This window comes from Mixophyes fleayi, chromosome 9 (genome assembly GCF_038048845.1).
Source record: "Mixophyes fleayi isolate aMixFle1 chromosome 9, aMixFle1.hap1, whole genome shotgun sequence".
NCBI classification, from domain to species: Eukaryota; Metazoa; Chordata; class Amphibia; order Anura; family Limnodynastidae; genus Mixophyes; species Mixophyes fleayi.
Window position 1 is genome coordinate 23,458,409 of NC_134410.1, and position 23,974 is coordinate 23,482,382.

Below are 23,974 nucleotides of genomic sequence, written 5' to 3' on the forward strand. Positions count from 1 at the left end.
GAAATCAACTATTGCAAAAGTCTCTGTACTTTGATGTAATTGCTGGTAAAGGCCTTATTCATGGAATTTGTAGTTCATTTTGATGAACATCATCTTTTCCACATTTATAGGAAGTAGCCTCCTATGCCGATCGCTGACAAGATTCCTGACTGTGCTGTAAACTTGTTCTGAGTACACACTGGAGGGTGGGCAGCTTAGCACTTTTGTACATGGGTCTCCAAATTGCCTTTATTTTACTCTCAGTATGTAACGGAACTATCTGATGTGTCTATTTGTACGCTGTCATCAAAATAATCCTCCACCATTCTTTGGATGTTGATAGTAGGATCAGGCACAGTTATGGCAGAGGCGTCATAAATTTTGGGCAATTCTTTTAGACCAGACCAGATGTCAAAATGTGCTGACTAATCTGCATCACCAATGGGTCTCTTGGGAAAGCTAAGTTTTGCAAAGCAATGGCAGTTTATAGCACATCTATGAAAACATTGCCAGACAGCAGTGGCTGAAAGTAAAAGTGGTGCAAGATGGAATTGTCCATGGGCCCTCCCACCCACCCTATGGATATTAAAAAGTACATGTACAGTTTAACAAATCAAACACTTCAGCGACAGGGAGTGCCACTTTTGTGGCTGAAGTGCTTGGTTTGTTTTGGTCCCCACAAAGCAAGCTGACAATGGCGTAAGGCAGCTAAACTAACAGTGCTGGCAATTAACTCTAAGACTGCAGTGAGCTGGCTGGCTGGTTACTAATCAACAGAGCAACGGCACAAGCACACAGCAGTTCATAGCACATCTGGAAAACATATCCACATAGCACTGGCAGAAAAGAAAAGTGGTGCAAGATGAAATTGTAGTTGGGTCCTCCCACCCACCCTTATGTTGGATTGACATAATTTGATTGATGGGCAGCTGACTAGACAAGGTTGTAAAGTCGACAATATAATGACATTGATAGTATTATTAGGACAACAATTGAAATGTAGACAGTATTTATTAGGTTGACAATTCAAATGTAGACAGTATTATCCCAAACTCTAACCTCTAACCCTGTCCCTATCCCTAGACCTCTCCTTATCCCTAGACCTGTCTCTATCCCTATCCCTAAACCTGTTCCTATTCCTAGACCTATCCCTATCCCTGTCTATATACTTGTCCTTAATCATATCCCTAGCCCTATAATTAGTGTCCACATTTGAATAGTCTACCTAATCATACTGTCCACCATGTGAATTGGCGACCTAATAATATTGTTGACACCTGAATTGTCAACTGTTACACAAGATGATAGACCAAGGCCAAAATGTCAAACAATGCAAATTGGAATTGTCCTTGGGCCCACACACCCACCCATATGTTTAAAATTGTTAACAAACTCACATAGAAACAGGAGGGATAGCAGGTATAGTTTAACAAACCAAGCTCTTCAGCAACATTTTCTACTGCAAGCCGGCTGATTGGCTTGCAGTAGTAATTACTGCAAGTACTTTCCATTATTGTTTTTATTGTTTTTCTAAGTGTTGGACTTCCAGTACACAAGTGAACTATGTTTTAAAGTTCGTCAAGGAACTTTTCCCATTGTAGAGTTCTCTATGGACTATGTCCATCATATTGCTCACACAGACACAGGAGGGGTAGCAACATTCTTGTTATTCTCCAGTGCCATTGCTCAGTGCCATTGCTTACACATAAACAGGAGGGGTGGCAGTTTTCTTGTCACTCTCCAGCCTCCAGTGCCATTGATCACACAGAAGCAAGAGGGATAGCAGCGTTATTATCACTCTCCTGTTACTAGTGCCATTGCTCAGGGCCATAGCTCACACAGAAACAGGAGGGGTGGCAGTGTTCTTGTCACTCTCCAGTCTGCAGTGCCATTGCTTACACAGAAACAGGAGCAGTGGCAGTGTTCTTGTCACTATCCAGTCTCCAGTGCCATTGCACACACAGAAACAGGGGTAGCAGTGTTTTTGTCACTTTCCAGTCTCCAGTGCCAATGCCTCTGCCAGAAACATACAACCTGGTTCATGTCACCCAATACAGTACTGTTTGCCTCCACAGAGGCTTCAAGCCAGATTTATTTTTAGAAAATGCTAATTCGCTGAGCCACTGTGCTCCAATGTAAATAACCTCCAGTGATGACTGAAATGGGTAACACAATCTACATAATTAATGTTCCCTCCATCTGGAATGGACAAAGTTTAAAGGTCCATCTGAAAACAGCTCCCTGATGGGCTCTATTAACAGTCTGCTGGATTTTCCTAGCAAGTTACATTTTTAACACTATCATTTCCAGATCACTCAGCTTAAATTAAAAAATGTTACTTATTTTGCCTTACACAGGTATAGTTTTTACCACCAACATAGAGAGGTGGAAGGATCTCCGTCGGTTTTCTGTCTCCTGTTTGCGGGATTTTGGCGTGGGGAAAAGGAGCATTGAAGTTCGCATTCAGGAGGAGTCTTGTTGCCTTGTGGAAGAGCTAAAGAAGACCCAAGGTTAGACCTATAAGACTAATGGTTGAATAGTTTGAATATCTCTCAAATAGAGCTAGAACTATGGACTGACTTTGTCCCACAGAACAAGACATCTCTCAATTTCAGGTAAGTGGAGGTTCCTAGGGAGGGGAAAGGTTCATTTACAAACAGTAAATGCTTCTTTATGTGCAAAAGTGTGAATACTTGACCACCAATGCATCTTTATGTGTGAAGCTACCATTAAGTGACTGCCAAATGCATTTCAAAGTGCATGCCCAAATCATGGTCTTTGGTAACACCATCCTAAAAGCAAGCTGCACCCAGATTTATGGTTTATGTTTTTCTCCTAAAATACTGCTCAATTTAACCTCATTTATATTTTTTTTCTAGATTGCCCTGCGCTTCTAACACATGCAGCAATGTACACCATAGGTTATCTTCCAAAAACCAATTTCCACTTTAACAACAAAACAAATTAGGTGTAAATAGCGCTCATAAAAAAAAATCCCCTCCTATTTCAAAATAGTGGGTCAATACAATTTTCAACAAATACAACATTCATTAAACCAGGAGACAATATTTTACATTTCAAAGTAATGTCCATCAAATTACATAAATTGAATATGATATTGATAGAATAACAGGACTGTCTTAATTTCATCTCTTACTTTTTGTATGTTTGAAACCATAGCAGCTTCTGCAAAGTAAGGAACACCCCTATAAATGCGTCCTGTCCAACCCTTTATCTCATTTCAATGTTCTCCTTCTATAAAATGAAAATCTTGTTTTTGCAATTCACTACAAAATTAGGCACTCCTGAACGCATGATCTGCACTTAGCAAGGAACACACTAGACCCTCCCAACTCCTCCATCGGATGGTGCAAACTTTTGATTTTGGTTATACTTAAACATTTTTATCATCTTTTCTCTTGAAAGCCCTTTTCCAAATTGAACAAACATCATTTGTCTGGTCTTTCTTTATATAGCTTTTACTTCTGTATATTGCAACCCTTCCATTCTCTATTAGTAAGGTTCTCCACCTCTAAATTCTACCTTCCGCCAGTCTTGATGCAATCGCATGGCTATTAATAAAGGTGCTAGAACAGTCCGCAAATCAATTCTCAGTACAAAAATTTGCTGTAATTTATCAAATTTTAGATCATTAAAAAAAATCAAACAAAATTCGAGAAAGTTAAACCAAGTTGATGATGTTCAAGCTGGTTCTAACAAGTTCAAGGGCTAGATTTACTAAGCTGCGGGTTTGAAAGAGTGGGGATGTTGCCTATAGCAACCAATCAGATTCTAGCTTTCATTTATTTAGTACCTTCTACAAAATGACAGCTAGAATCTAATTCGTTGCTATAGGCAACATCTCCGCTTTTTCAAACCCGCAGCTTAGTAAATCTAGCCCCAAATGTCAAATTTTTGTTCAGAACGTTTTACTATTTCTAGTTATTAAGGAGATACCAAAGTATATTACATAGCATCATTATTTTACTGAACATATTTCTGGTAGCACATTCTGGTAGATGCTTTTTGGGGCAGCTGCTTTATCAATGTTAACAGTGTACAAATGTACATAACTGACCTTCCTCCTGTATTAAACCATTGATATGTAAATCCATTTTGCACATTTAGATGACTATTTTATTGGTTTGTACATGTCCTCATAAATTTTTTACTAAACACATTGCTTTATTTACTGTCTCCCTTCTAGTGTTTTTCACCAAAGCCTTAATATCATCTAATCAGGGATGTATATTTTTATTACCCTTGAATATGATACAAAAATGCTTCATAGATAGAAGAGTGTCTAAAGCACCATACTAAACTGCGTAAATAAATCAATCCATCAGCTTATCTTTTAGTAACATAACTCTATTTGTTTTGAGACTTGAGTTGCTTTATTTAGGTTTAGGATTTTCCCCTTTTTCTATCTTTGCTGCACTAATTTCATTTGTACACATTTTAATGCATTTTGTTGTATTTACCTGTAACAATATAATTGTTTTCCCTTTTCTATAGTGCATTTTTTTTTACTTTCTTATCATACCAAATTGGTTTCTCTTTATTTCTAAAAAAATTCCCATTTGGCTTTCAATTGTCTAATATGACCTCTGCTTTTATTTGAGAGACTAATATCAACGTGTAATACTTCTCTGATGCTATTTAATTTAGCATATTTTGTGAACTGAAGCTCCTTTTCAATACATTTTACTATAACACATGTCAAATATTATCAAGTCACAGTCACTCTACCCTGATTGAGTATTTACTTGTATATTTGATATGTTATTATTGGATAATACCGAGTCCAGTACATCTCCCCCTCCAGTTGTCCTTTAAGATAGGCATTAATCTGCTACCTTTGCCAAAAATATTAGACTAGGTACACACTGAAGAATTTTCCGTCTGACTTGTTATCTACAATGATTGTACCTGGAACTGAAGGTCTGATCAGCTGGGTGATTCTTGCATACACATTAGTCACATTTATCTTCTCATCTGGTCCTCTAGTTATTTAGAGAATGACAGTACTATAGTCATTCATTCATTCATTCATTCATTCAATCATGTCACACTGATTTAAACATTAAAACCGCCTTGTTACAGCTATCCACATGTCATATTGAATTTTGTTAGTTTCTGTGACGCTATGGAGATCATGAGTGCATAAATTCTATATGATTGGAAGTTGAGTGGAACAAGATTATTAAACAGTACGACCAACCAAATGAAAAGACAATTGACACTTTGGAACGACTATCGTTCATCGTATAAATATACACACTAAAGCGATATCTGACCGAATGGTCGTATATCGGCTGATTGGTCCGATAATTGGCTAAAATACCTAGAGAGTGTACCTAGCCTTACTTTCACTACTAATAATTATATCTGTGTAGTTAAAATCTAACATAACAAAGACATATTTTGCTTGACAAATATGTCTGTTGATTCTTTACTTGAGAATGTTACTAATGTATTAATAACTAATAGAAGCCAATCTGTAAGATTGGATTACAGTAACTGTCAATATAGAAATCAGGTTTAAAGAATAAATCATTTACATTTTATACAAACTTTCTAGAATCATTCATCGACCCTCACCAGTGTATCAGCAGAGCTGTTTGCAACATTATCTTCTCCATCATGTTTGGAACTCGTCACGAGTATGAGGACAAGGACATAGACACTGTTGTGTCTTGCATATATGACTCATTTGTGATTGTCAGCTCAGCCTGGGGACAGGTAATAATGAAACTATGTTTATATAATATATGGATAAATGGCAAAAACTGGTGCTTGCTTGAGATGCTAAGTACAGCTGGGCATGTTACACTTGCACACTTGGCCTGATGAAGAGTTGGCATCATCTTGTTGATGAGGACTGGCATTAAATGTTTGTTTTAATAATAAAAAAAACAATAATGAAAAATGTGGCGTACCTCCTGCCCATCTACCACAAAAGTATTTCCAGCACCTGCGGTCACAGTCTAGAAAGATAGCTGCACCAGCGCAGGGACCCTTTTCTGCAACAGCTTATGATTATTTTTATTATTATTATTCATTTTTATTTATAGGGCGCCACAAAGTATCCGTAGCGCCGTACAAGGACAAACAATGGCACAGTACAAGGTGAAACAGCACAGTACAAGTAACAGTAAGCACTATAACTCTGGGGGCTCAGGCACAGCATGAAAGAGAGGGAAGGAGGGGAAAAGTGAGTATAGGCAGGTAACTATGGCCCAAGAGGGTGGGCACGGATGACAGGTTGAAAGTCACTGAGGGGAGTGGAGAGAAGCGAGAGGAGACAGAGGGCAGAGAGGAAGTGAGCTGAGTAGCTGGAGAGCGCAGTTAAAAGTGATGGAAACAGAAGGTAGGAGAGCCCTGCTCAAAGGAGCGAACAATCTAAAGGGAGGGGATGACAGACAGACACATGGATGAGACGGAGAGACGGGATGAAAGTTTTAGAGCTCAAGTTTCTTTTGTAGCATTGCAATGTCATAACGGTAATATAGAACCTTTAGCCAGCAGATGATCCACAACTAAATAATTGTTGAACTAAAGAGCCATTAGGTGATTGTGATTCCTGCTCCTACTTACATGGATTAATTTGTGAGTGTGAATTGGGTAAGGTCGCCCTTTATTCTTACTAAAGCTGTACTTTCATCTCTCTACTTATGTTTTTATGTGATACCATTAATTTCCATCTCCAGGTGTATGAGATGTTTCCTGGACTGATGGGATTTATTCCTGGCCGCCACCAGGAGATTTCTCATCTTCTAAGTAAGCTAAACCAGTACGTAGATAATAGAGTACAAATTAATCTGAAGACTTTGGATCCTAATAACCCAAGAGATTATGTTGACGCTTTCCTGATTAAAATGGAAAAGGTAAATATAAATGTGTCCTGGAGCACAGCATCAAAATATATTTTTGGGGACTAAATAAAGAATTTGTAGCAGTTTTAACTTATAGCAGCCAATAAACAGACAACTTTAAAAATAATACAATACACTTTAGAAAATGTGTTCTTTCTTTTAATCTATGTCCAAAAAAGTGGTTTAGTAAAGGTTTTTGTAAAAAATTATAGAGTGTAATGATGATTTTTAGTGATCACTTTAGCAAGGTATTAATAGCAGGATGAAATAAGACTTGATTCCACTGTACATATCATTAGATAGAATCTCAATAATGTATTGCATACAGTTTTGCAAACCCAAACCTCAGAAACATATTAATAAAATAGAGAAGAGCCTTGATCCTTGGTGGACCCATAAAATGGTACAGGATCTACTCCTAAACACAAAGCTTATAATAAAAGACTAATGAAGATCTAAACTGTAGATACATCTTAAAGGTAAGAAGAAGGGGACGTTTAAGAACTAAAAGGTTTGAGGGAACATTGTCTAAAATGAATAAGAACAGTCATTTTAGAAAAAATATATTACAGTAACAGATGCTGGAAACAAACTTTCAACCGGGCTATTTCAAAATGTATGCTTGTTATGAACACAGGTCTTTCCTGACAGTGAACTAATGAAAGCAATTGATGGTCTAGTTGGGAAGATATGTTTCTATTTGTAGTCAAATACCATTGTTTCATGAATGATAGAAGGACTTCTAGGGAGAGTTGGGAGGAGTTATTGCAGGTAATGGAAGAAGTTATCGAGAATAATGGAAGGTTTTATACGGAGTAGTTGGAGGGGTCAAAAAAAGTAATGGGAAGGAAGATCTCATCTGGAGTAATGAAGATAAGGTTAAGGAGCTCAACAGGAGCTTCCACAGGCAATGCCCTGCATCATTAGGGCAGTGTACTATATCTATTAATATGGGGATTGTGGGAAAAAAGCAAAAGAGACCATTTCAGTTAGCATTATGTGACACAACTGTGTACAGAGCATTTAATACCTTTGAGACTTCTAAGCTAATGCTAATCTCACTGGGGATGGGGGGACGTGGTTAGGTTCCAGACACTTTTAGTATTTTCCATTGTTTGTCTCTTCAGCATGCACGGTAAGAGTAGGTGATTTGAATTTCAATTTAAACTACCAGGCAAAGAAATATGAGAACCAATAAGGGGTTATATGGAATAACAGAAGTTGTTACAGGTAGCAGTTATATAGGTGAACATGGGGAGAATTATAGGGAGAGAATTATATGGAGCAACAGGAGTTGTTTGTAGAACTTATATTAAATATTATGAAGCATATGGAGTAGATGGAGGAGTTATTTGTTCCAAGAATTTAGCATTCAAGAATACATCATAAAGGGCATAAAGTATATAATATTTACAGTATGTTTGGGCACGTAAAGAGTTTAACTAAGACAGTTCATAGAGATTTTTCATGGATTCAATTCTATTCATGAATGCATTTTCTGTACCTCCCCAGGAGAAAAGTAACTCACAGAGTGAATTTAACATGAAGAATTTACTGGCATCCACCTTACAGATTTTCTTTGCTGGGGTGGAGACTACTGGTACAACACTCGCCTATTCTCTATTAATTCTCCTGAAATACCCTGATGTAATTGGTGAGTGAGGTACTAAAATCCTTCTCCTTTTAAGGTTGCCATCGTCTTTTTGATAACTAGCTACTAGTCATTTCAGAACAATATATAATAGTCCAATTAAAGTATATTAATGCAGATCAACTAAGCCTATTTTGGGGCAGATTCAATTCAGCACTAGGTGACATGATGAGTCTGCGGAAGAGTTTGTGGGTTTTTTCAGAGATTTCCACTCATGTTCCTTCACGTCTCATAGAGGTGTGCAGAAAAATGGGTGGAGATTTTGTGCCATAATAGCTGGCAATATGCGCATCTCAACATTGTGGAAAATTGAACTGACCCCTTTGAATGGTTCATACACACTGACATTGATAAACAACTCTAGATAGACCATGGGCAAAACCTTGTGCTTCCCTTCAGCATAGTGCACTATGTACTTAATGAGCATTCCCATAAAATACTATTGTATTTCTACCAAACATTAAATTAACACCAAGTAAAGTGAGCACTTTCAGAAAGTGCAATTGATACATCATTTTTTGGACTATCAGACAAAGTGCATGTAATAAGCTTTGGGAACACACAATTTAAATAACATCTATACGTAAGTAGACTCACAGCTCATAATATATCAGATTTTGGCCCTTCCTGGAGTTGTCAATAAACTAGCAAAATGAATCGTAGAAAGTTTGTCCATAGGAAATTATTATAGTATATGGTTTTGTTAGGAAACTGCATTTACAATGAAAAATTATTTTTAACTATACTACAATTCAATAGACAAAAAACCTTACGGTTTAACGTGTCCGATTAAGGTTCCTTACACACCATCTAAAATGTAAGAAAACTATTGAAACTCTTCCACTCAAACTCCAAAAAGCAATGAAATTACGAAGATTGAGGCGGAAACCTTAATGGACGTGTTACTTGCGCAATACAGACATGGTATGCCATCACATCCTGTGGTTAGCTGCAGATCCAGCACTATCATGGAGTGAGATTGCTGTCACTCACAAAATTGTGGAGCTGCTAATTCAAAGATTTGTGTGTTCACTGGAATACACACATGCAGTACTATTACATTTTTTTAGTTTAGCTTTATCGTAGTTTAGGGCCTGTGTGTCTTAGAAAGAGACATTAGAGCAATAAAAAAGTAGAACTAAAAAAAACCCCGCAGAGCATTCCTCCCTCCAAGACTGTGCCTGTTCATAAAACATACCTGCAGCTCATCACCAAACAGTATTTGTTCCCGAAAAGATCCCTGCAGAGCAATCCCTCCACCCAAAGCATTCCCTGCTGCTGACAAACCACTGCAGAGTATCTTTACACTCAACATACTACCCCCTCCTGACAGATCCCTGCAGAGCATTCCTTCCACCAACACTGTACCTGCTCCCAACTGATTCTTGCAGAATATCACTCCTCCCGAAACACAATACTTGCTCCTGACATACCTCTGCAGAGCATTCTTCCCTCCAAGACTGTGCCTGCACCAAGAAGATACCTGCAGAACATAGCTCATCACCAAACAGTATCTGCTCCCGAAAGAATCCTGCAGAGCATTCCTCCACCCAAAACACTCCCTGCAGCTGACAGACCCCTGCAGAGCATCCCTCCATTCAACATACTAACCCCTCCTGACAGATCCTTGTAGAGCAATCCTCCCTCCAATATTGTGCCTGCTCCTAAAAGATAGCTGCAATACATGCCTCCTCACCAAATATGGTTTCTGCAGCTGACAGATCCCTGCAAAGAATCTCTCTGTGCATTTGGATTACATTATTTTGCAGTTTGCAAAATTATTTTCCGATAAAGTCTTGTTGGCTTTATGTACCCTTAAAAGTTAGCTTAGGGCTTGTAAAAGAATAAAATGGCAAACATTGCTCACTGAAAACCAAACTAAGCAGAGGCTTATACACAATTTTAATGTAATTTAACTCTAATGTAATTTTGAAGTTCTACCTTTTTATGAAGTTGCTCTAATGTCTCTTTCTAAGACACGCAGTCCCTAAACTACGATAAAGCTAAACTAAGAAAATATAATAGCGCTGCATGTGTGTATTCCAGTGAACACACATATCTGTGAATTAGCAGCTCCACCATTTTGTGAGTGACAGCAATCCCACTCCATGATAGTGCTGAATCTGTAGCTAACCACAGGCTTCTGCCTTAATTGTCGTAATTTCATTGCTTTTTGGAGTTTGAGAGGAAGAGTTTCAATAGGTTTCTTACATTTTAGATGGTGTGTAAGGAACCTTAATCGGACATGTTAAACCGTAAGGTTTTTTGTCTATGGAATCAAAAATAGCAAATGACACCTAGAGAAGGACTTTGGCTCCTGTTAAGTTTTCCATATGTGTTCATTAGTGTAAAATGATTCGTAAGTTCCAAATTCATACAATTAATAAATATAATGACAGAGATACCATGCCCAAAACTGAATGACCATGAGAAATAAAGATTGTTAACAGTGCTTCCAAAAGTTCCATTAATCTTTCAGGACAGTTCTAGTTTAATAAAAAAAAGTGAGATTTTGATAAGATATGATGAACCTGAAAAATGGCTTTTTGCTAAAGATTCTCTGTAAATCATTTGTCTTTCTAACTCTGCCAAAATAAATTTGGCTGTCCTTAGCTGAATAAATAAAATTGTTACAATATCTGACAGGGCCATGAAGTCTCAAAAATATTTATTAACAATGAAAACTGATTTATCCTCAATTTTATGGCATGCCTTGAACAACATCATGTTTGACGTTAAGTATTTTCATCATCATCATTAGCAGCATTTTTTATATAGTGCCAGCAAATTCCGTAGTTCTTTCCAATTGGTAACAAATACAGTAATAAAACAATAATGGGTAATACAGACAGACAGAGAGGTAAGAATGCCCTGCTCACAAGCTTACAATCTATGGGACAAATGGCATTTGATAAATTAGATTAACTTCTACATAGTGGTCCAGCCAGATTGTAAAGGTAAAAAGTGGTTAGTGGGCTATATATGATCCAGTTACACATCAATATTGGTCAAAGGGTTGTTGTCTTGTGTGAACTGTGTAAAGCTTGTTGCTAGGGTAACTTAGGGAAGTTAAGAGGGTGGTTGAGAATATTTATAAATTTTTCTGAAGAGGTGGGTTTTCAGAGAAAGATGGGACGATTAGAAGATTAGACTAGACTTATTGTGCGAGGTAGGGAATTTCACAAAGTGGGTGCAGCCCAGAAAATAGTCCTGTAGCTGGGAATGGGAGCATGTAATGAGAGTGAATGAGAGATGCAGATCTTGTGCAAAACAGAGTTGTCGAGTTGGGAGATATTTTGAGACAAGTAGGGAGATGTATGTTAGTGCAATTTTGTTGATAATCTTTTATGTTTGTAGGAGTATTTTATAGTAGATTCGGTGAAAAACAGGTAACCAATGTAGAGATTGACAGAGTGGAACAGCATTGGACGAACAGGATGACAGGCAGAGGAGTAGGGGATCGGATGACAGGCAGAGGAGTAGGGGATCGGATGACAGGCAGAGGAGAAGGGAATCGGATGACAGGCAGAGGAGAAGGGGATCGGATGACAGGCAGAGGAGAAGAGGATCAGATGACAGGCAGAGGAGAAGGGGATTGGATGACAGGCAGAGGAAAAGGGGATCGGATGCATCCAATATGATTATATCATCCTGCTGCTAGATCCAATTTTGGAGTTCATCAATTGCTGTCATCTACATATCTCTGTTAAATCAGAGGGTTGTAAATGTCCGATCTTATTACCCTGACAATTATGTTCTTCATAAGTCATCTAGTAATATCTGATGCATTAATAAATCTAAATGTTAATTCAAAAGAGCATCAATGTCCAATGTTGTATTATGTTATATTAAGTATACATCACTTAACACGAGAGCATGAATAGTAATTGGTCAATCAATCAATCCTCTGTTTTACACATACATCGGAGATGGTCACGGGAAGCAGAACATAAGCATCCTAGACCATATCTAATGTACCAAAACAGACCAGACAAAATAGAATGAATTTATTTTACAGTATTAGAGTAATATCACTCTGGGTTTTTCAAATAATAGTTGATTTCCAATTAGAAAATCGCTAGCATGCTGACACGTTAAATTAGGAACTCCAATTGCCTGTCAGACTGGAGTCCTGGGGGTAAATGTATCAAGGTGCGATTTTGCAAACCCAGCGATTTTCTTGGGAGAGTTGAAACTCACAGATGTATGAAGCTGAGATTTCATGTAAAATTGCCAGAGTTGTGCTTCTGTCAAAATCGCTATTTGCAAAATCGATAGATATAAAACTCCTGACTGTTTGCCACTGCAGCTATACAAGTCTCAAATGTATGAAGCTGCGATTAAGCAAACTCAGGAGTGTTTGCTTTCAAACACACCAGATACAACATGCTGCTTGCTAGCAGCGTGTTGTATAAACACATCACTGTTACACTGTTCTGCAATAGAGCTGGATCTCCTTCCTATACTTCCTAACTTCCTATATATGTATTGAATTCCAAAGTGTCTCTATTGTAAAAGTTCGCTACCTCTATTTTTAAACAGTTCTGCCGTTAAAAGTGAAAATGTAGCAGTATTATTCTGAGTAGCGTTTTTAAGCAGTGTGGTTAACATACAATAGGAAAGATGTGTGGATACAAGACCCATTTTACATAGAGAATAAATCAAAGATATTGTGGCTTAGCCTAAATTTTGACATACATATACAATTTGCTAGAACTCCATGTAAAAGTGATAAAGGCCTTATTCAGGATACGTGAATGTTTATGTACGTACCTTTGCCATCCATTCCGGCTGCCAGAATGGTGTACTGAGTGCATTCCACTCCCGGAATGGAGTGTTTAGTGCATTCCCCATCCATTCCTCTGGCATAGCACTGAGGGATAAAATTTTAAATAAAAGCGGTGACAGGGCTAAAAATTATACAGTGTGCCCCCCCGCAGACCCAAAACACTAACCAGCCCACCTACAGCCAGTAAATATCTCTAATTTGTCTGTAGTTTACAAATCAAAATCGGTATGCGGGGGAACACACAGCCATATTTGTGCTCCCAAACAAAGCCACATACACTACACCCAGCACAAGACTCTATCTGACATGTGCAACATTATGAACTTTTCTGATATCCCCTATCTTTAAAATGGGGCATGTTTTACCAAATTGTACAAAAACTGTAACTTTGTCAAACTTGTGAACCCTCAAAGGCACTCCTCAGCCCTAGTAGCTTTCTAACAAAAGTTACCGTGTGTCTTTAAATGCCCTGTACACTGAGTTACGCTCTCCCAAAAATGCCAGAAAAAACATTTACTTTTGCAAAACAGGAAGTGGAAAAAAACAGCGAGATTTCAAACTTTAGGTTGTTCCTAAATTGTCATTTTTTATTCTTTTTTTCTGAAATTTGACATGCGGCACCTGTGGACAGTTCTCCATTCGCATGCCAAATTTCAGCTTAATAGCTTTAATATGATTTAAGATGTAGAGCCTCAAACACCATGCCCCCCCTCTCACAGATTTCCAATGGCAGAATGTCGTTTTTTACATGTAACCTTAATATAAGGGCAAAACTGTGCCCTTATAATAAATTTAACAAATTATAATTAACCCTTTTTTACCTACAAAATGCCTTTTTGATTGACCTTTCCTGTTTGAAAAAAATCTAAGATTTGTATATAATTTTGACATAAACTAATTATTACTTGAATATCATGAATAATTGTATGAAGAAAAGTGCAGGGGATATGTCTACTAGTCGGTATAAAGCATAATGAGTGATCCAGGATCAGTGAGCAGTCTGAATGGATGATAACAACTGCACTATCAGACGCCGTCCCCGCGCCTCCTCGCTAGTTGGGGACGGACGTCTGATCTCCACGGAGTGCCCCGTTGCTAGGCAACGGGGACACTCCTTCCGGCGGCACAGAACGCATGCGCGCCCATCACCTTAGCAACGGGACGCGCATTCGGGACTTCCGTCGGCGGTCAGACGCGCTGACCGCCGAGCCACTACCCACCAATGAGGGGTTACTGACTACTATAAATAGCCTGCTCTGACACCACTAGGGTGTCAGAGCAACTAGCTCTTCTAGCCTCCAGCGTTTGTTCCTCATAAATAATACATATATATATACCCAGATTGATTTCCTGTTACTGACTCGGCTCTCCCTGACCTCATTCTTGGATTCTCCTGTTGTCCTGCATCGCACTCTATGGTTTGACCTCAGCCTGTTGACTATTCTTCGCTTCCTGATTTTGTACCTTATCTGCCCGCTCGGTTCCTGACTCCAGCCTGTACGACCACGAATATCTCTGCCACCTCGCAGGTAGCCACCTGGGAGGGCCGCGACCTGCACTCCGTTTACGGCAAAGTCCAAAGTTCCTTGCGCGGGTCCTTGGTGAAAACCGGCGGTGTGTTAGACTCCGCGCCTACTAGCATGGCTGTGCCAATACTTGCAGGTGCCGATATCTTCCTCGTCAAATGCACTCATTGGCAAACAGGAATTCCCGCCCTCTCCGATCTGCCAATGACCGTCGCCTCTCTTCTCCCATGATCACCTCCTCCCATGCGCGTATCCAAGACTTTGCCCGCGCTGCCCCCCTCCACTGGAACAAGCTCCCTCCCTCCATCAGAACTTCCCCTAATCTGTCCAGTTTCAAACGGGCTTTAAAAACCCACGTTTTACGTAAAGCCTTCCAGTCTCCCACCTAATTACCTTCCTTTTCTTCTGCCTCTTCCCCTTCATTCCCCTTCCCCTATCCTCCATTCCTCCCTCTCTCCCCTGTGTCTTTCTGTCTGTCTACCTTACCCCTTAGATTGTACGCTCCTTTGAGCAGGGTCACCTCTCCTCCTGTCTCACCACTGTTAACTCTGCTCTCCAGCAACCTTGTCGTCCTCCTCGAGGACCCTCTTCCCCCTGTCCCCTCCCGCTCCCTCCTCTCCCCCCCGGGGGTTTCCCTATAATCCGTGCCCTCCCTCTTGGGCTCCGTCGTATGCAGACCTTCCCCTCTCCCCTCCCCCGCCCTTGCTGTGCTTTGAGCTCACGGAGTTACTGTGCTTATTGTTTACTGTACTGTGCTGTCTCTCCTTGTATTGTAATTTCATTTGTCCCTGTACGGCGCTACGGACACCTAGTGGCACCTTATAAATAAAAATTAATAATAATAATAATTCGTGCCCTGCCCAATTCGGTCTGATTGGATTTGGATTGTTTAGGATAATCATTTTGGCAGTTGAGCATATAACAGTTGTTTGCCAATTTAGTTTAAAATAAGTAGCAATAGGAAGATTTTCAAATTCAGTTCCCAATGAAGTTCTCCAGGGGTTTTGAAGAATGCTGCCCTACCATCACTGACCCGCCACTCTGCACTCAAAATGGGACTGTTCTGAGCATTCACAGTCTGGTGCATGCTCAGAAGAGGCATCTACTCTGCTCTTTTGAGAGCAGAAAGGGAGCCTCAGAGGGAGCAGGAGTCTTGGATTGTGTGGATATTATAATTATTTTTGTTTTATTATCTTTCTGTTCTGCAGCAAAAGTGTATGAGGAAATTGACCACGTCATTGGCCGAAATCGCAGTCCGACCATACAAGATAAAAACTATATGCCTTATACAGAAGCAATGATCCATGAAATGCAAAGATTCACAGACCTGCTTCCGATGGGTGTACCACGGAAAACAGTAAAAGAGGTCAAGTTAAAAGGATACACGATACCAAAGGTACATGTCTCTATCTGGATGTAATTGTAATATAATATGATCTAATATACAATGCAAAGCAGGGTTCTGTCATGAGTTTGATTGGACTAAAGGCTACTTGCTGGTATTGACGCAGCTAAGCTAGGAGGCGCAGAGTCTAACGCTCCTCTAGTCTTCACCAGGGACCCCTGTAAGGGAGTTTGAAGTTTGTTGCAGGAGATGCATAGGTCGTGGCCCTCCAAGTTAGCCACCAGCGAAGTAGGGGGTGAGGAGATGTAGTCACACAATCTAAGGTCAGGCCAAATGGGATGCCAGGTACCAAGGGATGAAGCATAAGTGATGTCAGGAAGCCAGGGGTCAAACCAAGAGATCCAAAACAGCCCAAAGGAGTATCCAGGTGCAAGGTCAGAAAAAGCAAGGTAAAAAAACAGGAGGTCAAAACAGAAGGCAGGTACATAAACTGGAGTGCTGGAGCATAAGAGGACATTGATACTCTGGCACCCTAATTGTGTCAGACTCTCCTTTATATAGAATGCGAAGGCTGCTGATTGGTGGGCAATGGAATCAGCGGTTAGGAAACAGCTGACCGCCAACAGGAGAGACCATTAGCGTTCCATTGCCTAGTAACGGAGATGCGGCTATATTGCGCATGCACCTGCCAGATGACGGGCCAGAAGAGAGAAGAGGCCATACCTGGTACCTAACAGAAGTGTTCGGACAGCACCTAACAAGTTACAACTGCACTGGTTGTTGTTTTGGCTGTGAATCATAGACCTTACCCCTAATTTTGTGTTTTTTTTTAGATACATAAATTCATTTCTATATGGGGGTACTATTGTTCATAACTACGAAGGATACAGCTATTTTAAAGAAGAGAAAAAGAGTGGTGGTTATTTTCATGTGATGCACAAGGAAGTTTTATATAATCTTAATAATCTTTATTGTTGCACATTAAAAACAATTAATTGTGAGAATATTGAATAGTAAAATAACAAAATGCATCATAAAAACTGTAATATATAATCTGCTGCTGTAGATTATTTATTATTTTAATCAATCTCTAGTATACCTATCTTCACCTTCTATTTATCATTCAAATGACCAAAGCTTTTAAGATTGTCTATCAGATTTACCCATAAATGTAATTAGATAAATAGACTTACAATAATGTCAATATAAAATGTATCAGATTAGCACCATGATGACATTTTAACTATTATGGTAAATTGAATTCAAGGGAATACTGCTCAATTCTATCACGGTTATGTTGAAGGAAGAAAAGTAATAATAATAATAATAATAATAATAAATAATTCAAATAATTTCATTGTTGCAAATTAATGTAATGTAATATTACACCTATCATGGTACAGTAAATGTTTTACAAAGCACATTTCAGGGCCTTTTTATCACGCCCTAAACCATGTAGAAACAGCTTTTTACTTATGGTAAAGGGAATGCAATAGAAAGAATAATAATCAGCAGGCAGGTTTACAGGAGTCCAGGTATACAAGGAAGCCATGTGACTGGATAGGCAGAAGAGAGATACTTAATAGCAGAGATACATGGAGGTCCAGGTTATGCTTGGGAGCATGGTAACTGAAACAGCAGAGGTGTACCGATCTGCAACAACGATTCACAGAGGTTCAGGTATGCTATATAGCAGGGTGACTGGAACATTAGAGGTGTGAAAGTCAATAGCAGAGGTACACAGATGTTCAAGCTGGGATGCCAAGAGGAAGTCAGGGCCCCGGTACAACAACTTCTTCGGGCCCTCCTTAGAGGTGAGCATGCAAAAAAAATTGGGAGTGGCTGTGTTCATACAATTGGGGGTGTGGTAATGCATTATTTGGTCGTGGCTGGTGGGGAAAAGCGCTAGGCCCTGAATTCGCCTGAGCGTGACATATGTCCAAGCACTCCTGACTTTCAGGACATCTAGCACCCCAGTGTAGTATAGAAAGAATGCAGTATGTGCAGAAAAAGAGTTCACAGTCTTGGCCTGCACCTTACATTAGGCAGTACACTCCCCCAAAATTGGGATTGTTCCACTAGAATCACAACATTTAACAGACTCTCCTGCTCTCTCTCCTACCTGTTCTTCTCACTTTCGCCACGTCTGGCTGCAGGTTTAATTATTTGCGGCTTGTCTGGGTCCTGGAATGTCGGGGGGCCCTATTTGGAAAAAAAATGGGTACATTTAGAAAATTACAACCAGCTCTGCCGTTAAATCAATAGCACCCATGATTAATAATTAGGCCTTCCTCCAGCCCCAACATTAAAATAATAGTATTAACATTTATTAAAAAAACCTATTTCCCTCCCTACATCCAGTCCCAGCAATAAATTAATAGTATTTACATTTCATAAATATACCTATTTCCCACAATCATCACTGCCATTAAATAATTCATAGTCACATTTAATAAAGAGACCTCATTCTCCCCAAACTCACCCCCACATTCAATAGCCCCCAAACCACCCATCTTGAATTAATGGTCCCCACTTTTACATTGCCCCACCATTACCCCGCAAAACAAAATAGCACCCATTAATTAGCCACCATCTACCTCACACTACATTGCCAAAAGCTCCCTGTGCCATCACACACATTACTGTGCCCCTTCATCATCACCACGCTGTGCCTCCTTATAATCACACTGTGCCCCTTCATCACAACCACGCTATACCCCCTTATGATCACACTGCGCCCTCCATGATACTTTTCCCCCCTTCATCAGACTGTGCCATGCTGCTTTTGCCGGTCATCACACTCTGCCATGCTGCTCCCCCCCTTCATCACCCTGTGCCATGCTGGTCCTCCTCTTCTTCATCCCCCTGTGCCTTTTACCTCTCCCTTTTTATTCATTTTCCCTGTGCCTTTTATCTCTCACCCCCATTCTTCATCAGCCTGTGCCTTTTATCTCCCCCCCTTTCTTCATCACCCTGTGCCTTTTATCTCCCCCCCTTTCTTCATCACCCTGTGCCTTTTATCTCCCCCACCTTTCTTCATCACCCTGTGCCTTTTACCTTTCCCCCCTTTCTTCATCACCCTGTGCCTTTTATCTCCCCCCCTTTCTTCATCACCCTGTGCCTTTTATCTCCCCACCTTTCTTCATCACCCTGTGCCTTTTATGTCCCTCCCCCCTTTCTTCATCACTGTGTGCCTTTTATATCTCCCCCCCACTTCTTCATCCCCCTGTAACTTTTACCCCTCCACTTCTTCATCACAATGTGCCTCTGTGCATTCCTCCACTCTTTTACTTACCTCTGTATTGCCTTCTTTCATCCTTATTTTGTTTTCTTCTCTTTTCTCGTCTTCTGTTTTCTTTCTTTTGTCTTCTGTCTTCTGTGCACCACTCATCACTGAATGTCTGGCGTGACATCATCACATTTGGACTGTATGTTGGGCGTGACGTGATGACGTCATGTCCCGACATTCAGTCCAAATGGAGGAGGGAAGAAGGGCACCGGCGCCGCGATCATGTGAGTATTTGTATACTCACATGATCGCTGTGCTGGAGTTTTCCTAGGATTAGTGGTAAAAAACATCTCTTTTTGTAAAAGGATCTTTTGTTTAGTGTGCTGAAAATGAATTATTATATTTAATTCCCCTGACATAAGACATTTGTAAATACACTGACACATTGGTCTCTTTGATGTATTTTCTTTTCTTACTGTATGAAAGACTGAAGAGTTTGTGCAAGCCCTTTTGGCAATGCGCAAGCATTGACTTTCTTTTAGATGTGGCAAGACATGTCCATTTTCCAGTTGTAGCATTTTAACATATATATATATTGGTTGATGTCACAATGAATTGTCTGTGTATTTCTATACCTAGATAGGTAATATCAATGTAATAATAAATATAAAAAATGTGTTTTGTTTGTCAGGGTGTAAAATCTGTAGGGAAAATTAGTGAAAAGATAGTCTTGATAGCGCAATCTTATACCTGGGTAAAACCATATTGCACTGCAGATTTACATTTGAGACACATTCTTGCAGAACACTTAATCGCAGTTCTATCACTGCGATAAGTTGTGAGAAAACCAGTCCTATTGCAATACCTTAATAAATAGGCCCGACAGTCTGAAGAGCTGTCTTCTGTGTAAGCTGAATAAAAGACAGGTGGTAAAGCTCACAAATGTCTTTGAAAAAAGGAAAAACATCACAATTAATAAAATGTTTTAAAGCATTTTAACTAGTACAAAACTGGCTTTATATTTCCTTACATAATGCCTTGTATAATGTTCAACGGGTAGAGAGAGCATTTAATATTGAGCTCTATATTTGAGAAGCTTTCGGACCAAGAGAGCTGTGAGCTACAGAGGAAGCTGGGCCAGTGAGAGCATAGTGTATACTGAGAGTTCAACTCTGCTTTATAGTCCTGTTATCATCTTTAAAGCATGTTAAATTACATACTCTCTCCGTGGCAATCTGGGGTACAGAGGAACCCCATCTTATTATATAGTGCATAATACACTATCTGATAAGCACATAAAGATGAAATGTAGAAGCTTTAGGTAGGTTTCCTTTAAGTTATGTCTAGTTATTTCTATTTTCTAAAACCCAATTAATTAGCTAAATTAAATAATATACTGTATATTTTTTGTTAAGTATTTTTGATGCGCTCACAGTAGAATTTCTGATGTTTCAAGGATACTACTATTTTCCCAATGCTGACCTCTGTCCTGAAAGATCCGACCTGTTTTAAGTATCCAACAGAATTCAACCCCGAAAACTTTCTGAACGAGAAGGGAGAATTCCAGAAGAATAATGCCTTCATGCCTCTAGCTGCAGGTAGACAACACCATATCTATAAAACTTATAAAGCATATATCACTTTCTGTTAAATTCATTTTACATAGTGCAGGGTCAGATTACTGTAAGATTTATGAGGACCCAAAAGCAACCAAAATTTGTTTGGGCCTCTGCCACTAAAACTTAATTATATACTGGTGCTAATATATAACATGATAATCATATTTGTGCTTGTTTTCCTAATCTCTGCAGAAAGATGATTTTAAAGTTTTTAAAATGTAAAATTAAGTCAATTCATTGAAAGTAAATTAGTCCTCATTAGTCAATAAAAATATAGCCATCACTGACCTGAACCAGTCAACTTATGAGCAGGTCGGAAAAATACAACACGACTGCCTGCAAGTAATGCAACCCAGGCTTGTCACAGTGTCAACAGAGAAAGCAAGTGTCTGATTGCTATAGTACAGTGTCAGTGCCTAACTTTCAGCTAGATTGAATGTTGGTGAATGAGCCCAAATATGTCTAATCGGCTGTTATGGATTACATGATCCTGTCTGCCTTTATAAAATGACCCTCTATATGTGAAAACATGTAGTTTTTTACTTAATGATGATTTAATATCTTTTAACTAGATTTCCCTTTTGTTTTTTCATTAAATTAATGACTGTTACCTTAAAGCTCTAGCTTCCATAATTGGGAGCATGTTATTATAGTATTATGTGTGACACTTATTGTTTCATACCCTGTTCTCACACTTCTTAGGAAAGAGAACCTGCCTCGGAGAGTCCTTAGTACGCATGGAACTATTCCTCATCCTTACCACCATCCTGCAAAATTTTAACTTGAAGTCCCCTGTTCCAGTGGAAGAACTGGACATAACACCAAATGTATCTGGACTGGGAAACTTTCCCAAACCATTCAAAATTGCTTTTATTCCACGTTAATTGTTAAAATGCTCTCAGAACATTCAGGTGTCTCTTAACTAATTTTGGGTGCAAGTGTTTATTGGTGGAGAATTTAGTGAGTGTTAATTTGTGAGTTTCCTTATGTTTACTGTACTTATAAAGCATTACATATACTGTATATGGAAGTGCAATATTTTGCTTTCACTTAAAGCTTTAAAGGTTATGGGACTGTCTGCTAAACATGGAAGATCATAAAAACAGAAATATTGGTTACTCATTTACCACTATATAATCCTTAGAGAACCTTTGCCTAAGAACTACTTGCAACTACTTAAAGAAGTAACTACTTAAACATAACGTGGCAAAGCTCCACTTAAATAAATAAATTGATTGTTTGGTGAACATCTATATAGGACATAGGTACACATTAAAATACCTCCTGATGAAAAAGACACAAAGCATACTTGCCAACATTTTGGACTTGAGACTCGGGCATCGAATGTGTCACAATGCCCCTCCCTCCCTGTGCTCAATGACACAACTTGCAGCATAATACATTGGGGACAAGGCCAGGATTATGTGATTCACAATAAAGTGTGTTATTAAGCCCCGCTCCCACCAACTTTTCTATGGAAGTATGTAGGATGCGGGGATGGTTCACTGTTTTCCCTTTGTTTTCATGTCTGCATTTATTTTGTCTACCTTGTATGTCCTGTTTTATGTATGTACTGTTTTCCCTACTGTACCGCGCTGCCGAGCAGTGTGGCGCCTTTCAAATCTACGTTATTAATAATAATAATAATAATAATAATAATAATAATACTAAATAAGTTGACCATGCTCCCTTTACCCCTCAGCAGCATGTTGCCATGTTAGTAGGGAGGTGTATTTTTAACTAAAGAAGAAGGCAGATATCTCACTGCCCTGCTCACTTGCTGTGCATGCACTGTCTAGATTGGTTCATTCATATAAAGGGGAAAGGCCAGATATACCAACTGACTTGGAGGTAATATGAGCTGTCTGTAATGCAGTGAAATGTCAGCCTAACTAGAGATGAGCAAATTCTTCCTGTTCTGTGGGGGTATTGGGATATAATAGACTGTAAGCTTGCGAGCAGGGTTCTCTTACCTCTCTGTCTGTATGTATTACCCAGTATTGTTTTATTAATGTTTGTTCCCAATTGTAAAGTGCTACGGAATTTGCTGGCGCTATATAAATAAATGTTGATGAGGATGATGATAATAAGGTAGAATTCTTGAAGGAACAAAAAAACAGGGGACATTCCACATGGAACACTTAGGAAGATTTCACCTGGCAACCATGTAAAATTCCATAGCCAATTATAGAATGAGGCAAGCATTCTACATAAAGTTATCTCCAGATGTCAGCTCTAGATTGCCATGCCCACTTTCTTACCAGCCATCTACAATCTCTGTAAGATCAGCAGGCAGCACTGAGGGAGAGCGCATTGAAAAGATTATTACATTTTAATTTTTTGATATGTGTATTTTTTGTAAAATAAGAATGAGAAGGACGATGAATAGAAACCACCTTGGCTTTCAGCCAACACACAAACACAGGGAACTCCAACCCATTCAATTTACTAAGGTAAATGACACTCAAATTAACAACTAGTACACAGTTGGCTTCATTCAGGGAAGCCCAAACAATGTTAAAGCCCAATGTAGACCCATAACACCTAACCAGCTAACCCCCCTATTTTCAGAGAAAATGCTCGTGCTGTGAGCTGAACCACTCTTACTAGCCTAATACACAAAAGAGTGCCCCACAATCCAAACCTTCATGGAGTCCCATTGACAACCTGAAACATGGAGGGATGAGATATGTAAATGCAACAACCCAAACATGCTAATAGGCAACCAATTTCAGTGAAGGAATGGCTAAGCACAGTGGGCCAAGCCAGACGAGAGGATACATGGGTTTACCCACATAGAGGTAAAACTGTAAAAAAACCTTGAAGTTCCACAAGCCATTCAGGCCCATCATTTTGAGGAAAAGTTAAGCAGAATCCTCCATGCCCCCTCAAAACAAGGCAAGCAACAACCGTCATGGCCTGGCAGGGAAACGAGGATCATCAATTATTGTGCAGCCTAAC

General features: G+C 39.3%; 1 protein-coding gene across 2 annotated transcripts in view; it reads left to right on the forward strand.

The window, feature by feature from the left end:
• LOC142102224 (cytochrome P450 2G1-like) overlaps positions 1 to 22,036 on the forward strand; it is a 35,291-nt gene extending 13,255 nt beyond the window's left edge. The window contains exons 3-9 of one of the 2 annotated variants that reach the window (XM_075186943.1): positions 2,337 to 2,489; positions 5,561 to 5,721; positions 6,690 to 6,866; positions 8,427 to 8,508; positions 16,029 to 16,216; positions 20,851 to 20,992; positions 21,716 to 22,036. In XM_075186943.1, coding sequence (XP_075043044.1) covers positions 2,337 to 2,489; positions 5,561 to 5,721; positions 6,690 to 6,866; positions 8,427 to 8,508; positions 16,029 to 16,216; positions 20,851 to 20,992; positions 21,716 to 21,897 — 1,085 coding nt within the window. In that variant the 3' untranslated portion in view covers positions 21,898 to 22,036. Of the gene's footprint in view, positions 1 to 2,336; positions 2,490 to 5,560; positions 5,722 to 6,689; positions 6,867 to 8,366; positions 8,509 to 16,028; positions 16,217 to 20,850; positions 20,993 to 21,715 lie in introns of both variants that reach the window. The other variant, XM_075186942.1, reaches the window with a different exon arrangement.
• Positions 22,037 to 23,974: the final 1,938 nt, after the last annotated feature.